The sequence below is a fragment of the Vidua chalybeata genome, chromosome 3 (assembly GCF_026979565.1).
Source record: "Vidua chalybeata isolate OUT-0048 chromosome 3, bVidCha1 merged haplotype, whole genome shotgun sequence".
In the NCBI taxonomy this organism is placed as follows: domain Eukaryota; kingdom Metazoa; phylum Chordata; class Aves; order Passeriformes; family Viduidae; genus Vidua; species Vidua chalybeata.
In genome coordinates, this window is record NC_071532.1 from 40,450,982 (window position 1) to 40,462,326 (window position 11,345).

The 11,345-nt window shown below is 42.8% G+C and overlaps 1 protein-coding gene across 1 annotated transcript; it reads right to left on the minus strand.

Moving 5' to 3' along the window:
• Positions 1–5,040: 5,040 nt before the first annotated feature.
• Positions 5,041–9,154, minus strand: MAP10 (microtubule associated protein 10). Its single transcript, XM_053939757.1, has 2 exons — positions 6,742–9,154; positions 5,041–5,945 (listed from the first exon to the last, which is right to left on the minus strand). The coding sequence occupies exon 1, from the start codon at positions 9,137–9,139 to the stop codon at positions 7,007–7,009; it is 2,133 nt and encodes a 710-aa protein (XP_053795732.1). The 5' UTR covers positions 9,140–9,154; the 3' UTR covers positions 5,041–5,945; positions 6,742–7,006.
• Positions 9,155–11,345: the final 2,191 nt, after the last annotated feature.

The window sequence follows — 11,345 nt, forward strand, 5'->3', positions numbered from 1 at the left end:
TGTTGATAAAAGGTTTGATAATGGTGAATGTTTTGTTATTAAAAATGGGTAAGTAGGAAATGTACTGAAGTACCTTGAATTTGTGTTCTTGTCTTTTCATTGAACCCTGTGAAGGTTTTGAAGGTTGTTTTGAAGAAACCCTATACATGTATTCCACTTTACAAATAAAGCCACACAATGTTTGGAGGGCTGTAGAGTAACACTGCAGAGGCAGCAGGAGATGAGACCTGCAGCAATCAAAAGGCTCTTAACAAACAGATTTTCATACATACAGAATTCTATTGCTGAGTCTTATTAGAATTATGGATCAGAAAATCAAAACTGCGTGCCATGGTACATCAGAGCTTCCCTCATACTGTGTTTGATGTTAGCAAGGTTTGACAATACATCCTTAAGAGTTTCCCTACATATGCCATTAAATTTTGATCATTACCTTAGTCTTATCCTAGTGTTGACACCAGCTGTCAGGAGTAAGCATACAAAATGTTAAGGAATGCAATGTAGAGAAGATCAGACATGATCTGATGGTTTCTATCTAAACTTTTGTCTGGCATGTTCTTGTGGACAAGTACTCTAGGCAATACAGGTACCCACAGAGAGGATGATCAGGGGTGATGGGAAGGAAGGAAACACAGATGTACAGCAATTTCCATATTTTATTATTTTAAATGAATGAAGGTAGAGTTACACAGAAATGAGTACAGAGAAGGAAATAGGTTCATAGAGGCAGGAAGATGATAAACCATGCAGAGTCCAGCAGACAATGGTCAGAACTTTAGTTTGATATCAAAGATGAGAACAAATCAGTGAAAGTGTCTGAGAAGTGTTAGGAGTTTTTCTTAATGGTAAGTAGGGCAAGATGAATTCTAAAGATAGCATGAAATACGTGATGAGAAACTGACAAAGGCAAGGTATCAAAATGTATTACGGCTTGGTGGTCCCCGGGGGTCCGTCTGGCCCCCGGGGCAGCAACCGCCATAGGTGTCCCAGATAGCACTGTGCTGATGAGGCGCACCCTGCCTGGGCCCTCCGGCTAGCTCCGAGCCACTGGCTACCTTGCAAGCACTTGTGGAGTGATTTCAGCTCTTAGTGATTTCAGTTCTGTGCTCGCAAAGTGCCTCAGCAGACGCAGGGATGGAGAGAGGTGAAGGCTGTGTGGAGTTCTGTGGAGATGTCTTTATTGGCAGCTTCTGCAAAGGGTTCCAGTGACAGCTCTTCCGTCTGAACTGGGCAATGGTATGGGTTTATATAGGCTGTTGAGGGTTCAGCATTTGTCCTATGGCTGAGGTCGAGGAGCATACGACCTATAGCCTTACAGAGAGATAACAGGGGTCTGATGTGCGGAAGAGGGGTAGCTCTGTTCCACTCATCATGACTCTGCATTTCTTATCTTAGGCTAGTGACCGCCATGGAGGCCTTGCAGGGCCTCTGACTGCTACAAAAATGAAAGGCATGATGGGAGAACAGGGGAAGATGTCTCTGAAATAAGGTTCTGGATATTGTGTTGGCATGGAAATTTAGGGAGGAGTCAAAGGTTAAGTACTCTCTGCATAAGCATAAGGGACAGGAAAAATACTGAATCTGCCAACAGTTAAAGACAAGAGAAAAAGGGTTGGAATATCTTTGACACCAAGGGAGTTTCTTTCAATCATGATACCACTAAACTTTCCAAATGCCTCTGAAAATATTTGTTGAAGCATGACTTATCTTTCAAAAACATTTTTGCATTCCAAGTGATAATACAGAGTTCTCTGCGTGGGTTTCCATTCTACAACCATTTTTGAGGTGACTAATTCTTATGGAATTTCAGGGGATTTGACAATTTAAATACCTTTATTTCCTTTTAAAAAACTGCTACCTTCTGTTAATAGATACATCAGAGAACATGAAGGAAATTTTCAGGCTAATACCCAAAATGTTTGTAAAATGTCTATGATTAGAATAAAAATATATAACAGACATCTGAAATTGTTTTAGTTAACATTTTAGTTTTATGGTTTTTTTTTTGTTTTTTTTTTTTTGTTTTGTTTTTTTTTTTTTTTTTTTTTTTTTGTTTTGTTTTTGTTTTTTTTTGTTGTTGTTGTTTCAGGAGGGAAGGTGGGTTTGTTTGGCTTTGGGGTTTTTTATTCTCTGTACCTGAATCAATCTTTAAATGTTCATTTAGTTAGGAGTAATATGTATCTCAGATGTTATTTAATCGCTTCCTCTACCAAGCCATGTTATTTTAAACAATTGGTAAATGAATCACTTGCAGAAGTCTCTGCAGAATTGAAGATTAATACTGTTTTCTCCAGCATGAGACCCTCAAATTTATCCTCTAGGAAACAATAGAGAACACAGAATATGCTTCTGGGAATATGCAAGCAATTCTGTAAAGTCAGGGGAGGTTTACTTTACGATTGCCATATAAAATTCAGACAAGTGAAATCATAAAAGCCAAACTAAAGCAAAAACAGTTTAATGCAGGTGAATGTCAATGCCAAACAAGAACACAACAGTGAAGTTGCAGCTTGTCTGGGTGACTTCAACATAATGCATGCCTGCAAGAGACTAAACATGAGGGAAGAACCTCAATGTGAACAAAACTGAAATTAAAATTCAGCAGTATACTGACTAAAAGAGAGGATGGAAAATGCAAGCAGCTATCTGGTAGCAAACATTAGCTATAGCAGATGTGGTTGCCATTAGCACTAAATGCATGGTAAATTAAAGCCAACATCTGTTCTCACAGAGATGGCCTCAGTCATCTTAAAAGAAAACTTAATTTGGAAAGCAAAATCCTTTAATCCTTTAGAAAAGGATTAAAAGGCAGGGTTTGGTAGAGGTAGAGAAGCCTGATGTCTGCCATGGCAAATGATAACTATGGGCAAATGTTCACAGTCCCGGGTGGTCATTCTACAGTCCTGAATGAGTGGCGTTATGCAGCCGCTGGTGAAAGTCCTGCATGTAGAAGTCAACAAAATCTTTTAAAAAAAGTGTAAATACAGGATTCAATTATTTGACTTCTTTTTAGATAAGCAAAGACAAACAAGTAGTAAAGTAAATGCTGGTGAGAAATGCTGAGAAAAGGAAAGCAAAGTAATAAAGATTTCTAAATAATGACTAGCATCCAACTCTGAGCAGCACTTACACAAAGAGAAACAAAATTATTACAATACCAGGCATCCCAAAATATTGGGGCCTAGAAAAATGAAAGTAGCAAGAACAAGTCAAAAGTTCAATTGCACTTTGTGTTAAGTTCAGTTCCAAGGCTGGATGGAATTTCAGAGAACTGAGGAAAAGGATTTCCAAAATGATGATGGGATTACAAGTAGTAAAATAGGTGGTAGGAGCTGTTATCAAAGAAATCACAGAGAAGAAACTGTGTCATCTAATCAGAGTGCTGAGAAATAAAAAAATGAAGTGGAGGAAACCTACCTGGCTGGGATTTCTTAGCACTGTTCTTGGCCATCAAGTAATAGGACTTGTAAGAAGTACTTAGTAGCAGGAAAATATTACAATAGAAGGGGAAGAATGTCAGAAACTATCAGTATTTGGTATCCTGCTCTTCCCGTCGCATCATCAGTTACGTAGTAGTGGCTATCTAAATTTACTTTAGTAAATAGTATGCTGGAATAACTGTTTAAAAAACAGTTATAGCAACACTCATAAACTCTGAATTAACCTAAGATCTAAGACTTTAGTTTTGGGTCTTGTTGTAAAACATGAAATTCAATTTTATTTGAGCAGATTTAACCACCCTAAACTTAAGCAATGAAACTATGTTTTTGAACACCCATCTTATTTCTATAATATCACAGAGATTTAAAGCAATCTTGTTAAAGTAACAAGTCTAAAGTGAGAAGTGGCTTTGTTTACTGAGGATCTATAAGTTTAGGTAATTACTTCTTGCCTTTTAATTTTGCTGTAGTAAAGTTTACAACAATATAAAACTTGAAGTAACTATAGTTTTCTGTTTAATAGTGTGCAGCAAGGAAATTTTTAGATGTAATGAGTCAATGAGACTATGTATTCTTAAGTATTTATGTTACTTCTGGGACAGCTGTGCAAGAATTGCAGTGTATATGCTACTATTATTTGCTTCTCCCAGCATATTGTCATATCCCCTGCAAAAACATCATCCATGCAATTCAGCCCTTACAGTTCAGAAATTATGTCTTTATGAAAGAATGGTGTAATACCTCCATTAGAGACATCTCTTATTAAACCTCTGATCTTAACTACTTGATAACAGGGGTACAGGCTGCAAGTTATAATGACAAAACTGGCTAGCTAGTGTAATGTAGGTGTAGATTATTACAGGAATTGTACAAAAGGGAGTTGCTGTGGCCGTTTGTAAAGTATTTTATATTGGTAATAAGTATCTTTGTTTTGTTCTGTTGTGTTGACATAGAAGCCTCTTGTCATTAGCAGCTATTTCTTGCTAATATATTGGTTTATGAGTTTTCAATAATAAAGGTCGTTCCCATTTTTGTTGACTGAGAGTTGCTGTTTGAATGTTAAGTTAAACTTAATTTACTCTCACAACAATATAGCAATATCTGAAAAGTCTATTATCCCTGGGAGCAGAAACTACCTGCTAACCTCTCCATGCAATAATCACTACCTGGAGTATGTATTTGAAAAGAAAAAAACAAGCTAAGCCATGCAAGCATGATGCTGCAGTTTTGTTCTAGTGTAATGTCTCCTATTGTCTTCCTATGCATTTTTTGTCATTTTCATCGTTCTCCTGATAAAATTATAAATGCTATTACACAGTAAACATTAGAAATGTTATTCCAAATAAAATCAGCTGAAAAGAGATTAGTTTCATTATTTAAACAAAAGAAATATTGCTCGTACCATATTTGCTTCTGGAAATTGAAGAGTGAAGATGGAATAGGGGATAGAAAAAAGACTGGAAATTTGCCCTTGAGTCTCAACCTGCTTGAAGTTGAAAATAAACTTTTATTTTTGAAATAAAATTTTCTTAAATAATGTTCTTCAAATTGTGCACTTGTAGCATTAGCAACTCATTTAAATAGCCACACTGTAAAAATGGTTGGTCAGCATTGTATTTTAATGACAGTTTTGCTCATGAGAAGTGCAAGACATTATTCCATCAATAAATGTATGACAGTCTGAATCCATGTGTATCAGAGAAGTCCATGGCATTGCAAGAAAAAGAAAAAAAAAAAAACATTGGTCTAAAATTGTAGCTGACGAAAGACACCCTAAATAAGATTTAGGAATTGCTCTGGCCAGGAATTCCTTTGGTATATAGGTAATTTCAGCTGCTTACCTTTAGATTAAAAATATTACTAGTGGTTTTTAGGAAATCAACACTAGATAGTCCAATAACCCTCACATATGTTCATGCTTTAAATAGGAAAGATGCTGTAATTCTTACAAAGTAAACACATAGTAGGAGGGAAAGGAAAAAGCTCCTCTAAGGTGTTAAAGTGTAAACACAGGCTCTTGTAATAAAGTACATGGAAAATTACAGTGAGAAATGAAAAAGTTGTGGAAAAAAGTCAGATTGTAAATTATAAAGAAAAGAGGAGTGGATAAATCTATCATTTAACCCTAAGGATAACTGTCCTAATTGATGAGATAGTTAGGAATGTAAAGCTGATATAGGAAATGAACTACTCAAAGAAGGGGGGAAGGGGGTACATGAGACTAAAAAGTAAGGCAGGAATTCAAGTCAAAAAACATCTCTAAAATTTGGGATCAGCACATGGATTCTAGAAAAACCTCCGTACTTAAACAGAAGACATTAAGTTCAATGATCAAAGTGGAAGCTACTAAAAGCAAACCTAAAATCAAAATCAAACATCAGTTCAACTATCTTAATGGCAAAGGAGACATGGTAAATTTCTCATTACTCACATCTTTACATCATGACATAATATGCTCATTTGTTCCAAGTTTCTGGACTGTGGGTGCTGACCCCACCTCTTTCCCTAGAGTCAGAGAATGCAATTATGAAGTTGTGAAGCATTGAAGATTTACTATGCTCTTCCCTACTCCTTGCATACCCTTAGTCTTCAAGGTCAAGTAACTTCCATCCACCTCTTAAAGCTTGCCCAGATTATATCACCATGGTGATTTACTGTCACCAAAAATTCTTACACTATTCAGTAATAAATTGTGAAAATCTGACTTAAATGAAACTTCAACCTAAGAAACTCTAAAAGGGCTCATCCAGTTCTGGTCACTGTATTTAGTGATGGAAAAGGGAAAGAAACACATCATTATACTGATGAAAGCTGATATTATAGCTGATAAAATTCTGTGATGCTACTGGCTGTGACTATATGTTCAAAGTAACTATTTCTAATGAAAAGGAAGCTTGGAAATTTTCAGGAGGAATAAAACCTTCTGTTTGGTTAGGAATTAATTTTGTACTTGGCTGTTCTGGTAGCATATTATTACTTCTACCCTGGACTACTTTTGTGGGTACTGGCTGCTTTTGCTGCTCCTGTTTTCTTTCTGCTTTGACAGTAAGTTAAGTTTCATATGCTGTTTGGATTACTTTGTGTTAAGATAAGTGTTAAAACGCTGAAGTCAGGCTGTAGACACCATATGAGAGATTCAAATAGCAATTTTTTAAAAAAAATCCCGTATCTAAATTCACTAATGTAATAAGTGTGCGTGATAAAATCATAAATTAACTTGCACATAGTGCAACTAAATGTAACAGGATTTACAAAGTTTAAATATTGTATCTCAATCCAGACAGTGAAAAGTTATAATTACATTGTGTATCCTGGGAGTTTATTACAAGTTCACTGATGTCTTTGTACTGATTAGGACCATGTAGTTTTTCCAGAAAATCATCTTCTTTGTCTGACCTACTGTTTTCCAGAACACTAAGTTCAAGATCAGACATGTTAGATGGCAAGTAAGAGCTAACTTGAGTTACTGACTGCTTTTATCCTGTAGAGGTCTGCCCCTTTCCTGTATTCAGATCCATATCAGATTTAACCTGTTTGCTTCTCAGTGTAGACATTTCTTGAGTATATCAATCACCCCTGTTCTCTTCCTTACTCATCTGTTGGGCTTTCTGCTCTTCTTCTAATAATGATGCCTCCATCTCAGCAAGGTTAAGTGAATCAGCAGATTCAGCACTAGTCCCCATGCTGGTTTTAAAGTCACAGTTTCTCCTCAAAAACTGGACTGGAGATGAAGCTGAAGGAACTGGCACAAGATCTGAAGTACTTTGAGCTCTTAGACTTGTCTTTGAAATTCTGGACCTGCTGGATTCTTGCTCTGTATCTGACCTATCTTGCTTTGGTCTTTCAAGCCACAGAGGTTCAGGACTGCTGTCACAAACTTTTGAGTCTCTGCCTGTACACTCAGCATTGGTGAAATCTTCTGAACAAACTGAGTTATCTGGACTAGCAACAAAGTAATTGGAGTATATGAATTCAGAGTTGTTTTCAACATTCCTGCTGGGGCTTAGTTTATGACCACTTACAACAGAAACATAATCATGCTCCATGGTTTTATGATGGATTAAGTGTGTTGCATTGTTGTAACTTCCTTCTGCATTAGCATCTGATGGGAATGCTGCTGGGAGTTGAGCTTTTCTATACTTTTCCTCATGAGCAGATTTTAAGAGAGTTTCCTCCAGTAAGGGGGCTGTAGTTATTGAATCCTTCCTGGATAGACTTGCAGTAGACTGTTTCTGCAGGCCAGGGGATATATCTCCTGTCACAGACATTGACTCTGAGAGAGCACTGTTTTCTAACGAAGTCTGAACAATTTTATCCAACTGATTATTCTGCCTTGAACTACCTCCTGTGCCACAATGCTTGCAAGACACCACATGCTGTTCTTCAGTATTTCTGGCCAACTTTCTCTTGGATAAGGGGCTTCTCTCTTTTAGCATCTCCATTTGCTTTTTTCTGTACTGCTCCCTCCTTTCATGAATTATCCGCTTATCCGGGTTGGTCTGCTGCAGCCGTAGCCTCAGTGTATTTGTCAGCCCATACAACAATTTCTTTCTGGGAGGTCTGTTCTCCTTAGCTTTGCAGCTCCTTTCACAGGCTGGCTGTGCCTCGGGCACAGCTTTCTTGGGTCTTCTCCCAACCCCAGAAGACCCTGGGGAGGTGGCCTTTTGACAGCCTTGTTTGAACAGAGGGCTCGTGATTTCACTGCTCCTGCCAGGCCCCACGGGTGTCTCCGCAGGCCTGAGGGCAGCAGAGCGACTGGGGGGCCATGAGGCCGTGTCTCCACTCCCTGGGGCCTGGTAGAGGCAGGCAAGATGAGGGTGTACAGCAGCATCAGGAACAGCACTGCGGGTGAGCACCGACAGCTCCGCCAGCAAGGCACTGAGCAGTGGCAGCTGCACCAGGGCGTTCTGGGGCTGTCGAGGGCTGGCAGGGTGCAGCAGCGAGGGCCCGGCACTGGGACGTGGTGGACTGTGGCCCTTGTCCTTCTCCTGCGGTCTCTGGGGCTCGATATGCTCCCATCGCTCCATTGTTGCTGGCGGCCGCTGAGGCTCAGCCGCCTCACGGCTGTAATAGAGCAGCGGAGGGCAAAAGACGTTGCCTTCCAGCTGCTCACTCTCCTCCTCGTCCTTCTCCTCCTCCTCCTTCTCATCCTCCTCCTCGTCTCGCGGCTCAGGAGTGGTGGCAGGCGGTGTGGCAGCGCGGGGGGTGGCGGGACGCACGTCACCGCCCCCCAAGCTGGCGAGGCGGTAGCGCAGGACCAGTTCCCCGACGGGGCGGCCCGCGGGGTCCCGCAGCGCGAAGCGGCCGCGGCGGCCGCAGGATGAGGGCGCCCCGTGCCGCTGCAGCAGCTCGGCGGCGGGGCCCAAGGACACGACGCAGCTGCCGAGGAGGCGGGGGGGTCCCGGGGCGCGCCCGGGAGGCAGCGCCAGGAGCAGGGCACGGAGCGGACGGCGGCGGAGCGCGGCGAAAAGCGAGTCCGGGCGCCAGCGGAACAGGCAGCGCTTGCCGCGGCCGAAGGGCAAGGGCTGCCCCGGCCGCAGGGGCGGCGCTGCGGCGGCGGGGCGCAGCACGAGGGTGGGGAGGTCCAAGAGGCGCAGTGCCACGGCCGGGTGTTCCGCGGGTCCCGGGAGCTCCACGGGCCCCGGCTCCGCCACGCGCAGTGCCTCCACCAGCACCTCCAGCGCGAACAGTCGCTCCATGCCGGCCCGCAGTCCCGCTCTCGCGAGAGGCTCGGGTGTGCGCGGGGTGCAGGCGAGGCGGGCCGCTCTCTCGCGAGAGTCGCGTTCCAGCACCGCTGCTTGTGCGGCGCAGCCCGGCGGCCGCGGCTTCCCGGCCCTCAGCGCCGGGGAACTCGGGGCCGGGGCCCTCAGGGGTGCTCGGCCCCGCGTCCCACCGGCGGCGGTGTGCCTCCAGCGGCTCCAGCGTGCCTCCAGCAACCATGTTGGCCGCCTGCCCTACTGGCTGGGTGGGGGGCAGCGGTCGCAGCCCACGAAAACAGGTGCTCGCCAGTGTCTGAGCGCAAGCACCTGGTGTGTCGTGGCAGCAGCCGTCGTGCTCCTGCCCTCGGCTCTGAACCCCCTGGTCGTGTGTTCCCAGTGTAGTTCTCAAGAGACAGGAGCGGGGGTGGGATGGGCCCTGTGCTCCGTCAGGAAGCAGGAGTGGTGTTTGTGGAGGGATTGAGGGAGGGACCTTAAACTGTTTTCACATCCACAGACTCACTAAATCAATTGGGTTGGAAAAGACCTCTGAAATCATTAAGTCCAGTCTTTGACTGAACACCACCATGTCAACGAGATTGTGGCACTCAATGCCATGTCCAGTCATGCCTTAAACACCTCCAGGGGTGGTGATTCCATCACCTCCCTGGGCAGCCCACTCCAATATCTAAACAGACTTTCTGTTAAGGAATTCTTTCTAATGTCCATCTAAACCTCTCTTGGCACAGCTTGAGACTATGTCCTCTTGTCCTAACCATAGTTGCATCCTGTTCCTGCTCCAAGAGAAATATGGGGGTGTCTGTGTCAAGGGCTGTATACTGAAGAGTCTTTCCACAGTATCTTGGATATGCATTGATAAACTCATAGTTTCTCCTGTCTGCATGTAAAGTGGGAGTTGAAGTGAACACACTTGTGAAGAATTTCATTCCTCAGCCTGCTGCCTGGCAAAGAGAGTGCTCTTCCCTCTCTGGCCATCCTTCCCTTACACCACAGTCTCCTTGCTACAGGTACAATGAATACTTACTGAGATAGAAAGAAAATTGTGTTGTTTTCTTCAATTAGTAAGTTGACTCTAAAACAAGGTCTAAATTGAGGATGTTGGATTAAAATTACAGTACACCTTCACCATTTACCAGCAGCAAAGTAACTGGAAGAAAAACCAATCCTCTCTCTCTTTCTGGTTATTTCCTCCTTTTTTTCCCACTTTCCTTCAGGTAAGGAAGTGGGAAATTCACAATTTTTTAGAAAAGCAGAAACCAACAGGAGGTGGTCAAAAAATCCAACTCTTCACTGTTGGTCAGATCCCTTGATTATTATTTAAAGGACACCTTTCATTAACTGTTATATCTCAGAAGAGAGTTAAGGAGTTTGACTTCTGTCTTGTGATTAGGACTCAAGAATTACGTAATTGAGTTCTCAGTTCCTCCACTGCCACTATTCTAAGCACGTGAGTCTAAAGAGCTACATGTCTTCTGCCATCAAGGCTGCCAGTGTTCACATGTGGTTTGTACTGGCATTGTGGCAGGTAAGACAAATGGCCAGTCGTTTCACTACTGCATTCATGTCCTGCCATACGTCATCTGCTTTCCTTGTGCTTCATTTTCCTCCAACCAGTTCCCACATCAGGAGGGCGTGACAGTTTAGTAGATGTTCTCCATAAAGGAGAAATGGCAGAAGAAAGACTTCCTGTTACACAGAAATTGACAGATTTTGCAGTAGTCAAATGGTCACTCTTGAGGTTGCCCACAAAGACAATGGATCAGCATTTTGCCTATTTTATAGATGGACATTACCGTGACTGTGAGGTTTAGTCCATGATTTCTATTCTCTTATATTTGAAACTTCCCATCTTTGTAGAGGAGGATGCATCTTTCTGTGTGGTAACTGGAACTGGAGTTTGAGGGTGAATTAGGGAGGAGCCTGTTGCCTTCTGCAGAGAAGGCAGACGATCTGGTTTCAAGACACAGCACGGCGACCTGGCCTCGTGTCGTGGGGACAGGACATTTTCATGCTCATTATCCCAATCGTGGTTTCTGTTCCCTGTCCTCAGTTTGTTTTGTCTTCCTTCCCCCCCCCCGGCTGGCTGCTGGCTTGCTGCTTAGCTTGCTTGCTGCTTTTGCTTGCTGCTGGCTGCATGCTTTGCTGGCTCTGCTTTCCTCTTTTTTTTTTCTCTGCTTTTCGCTGGCTT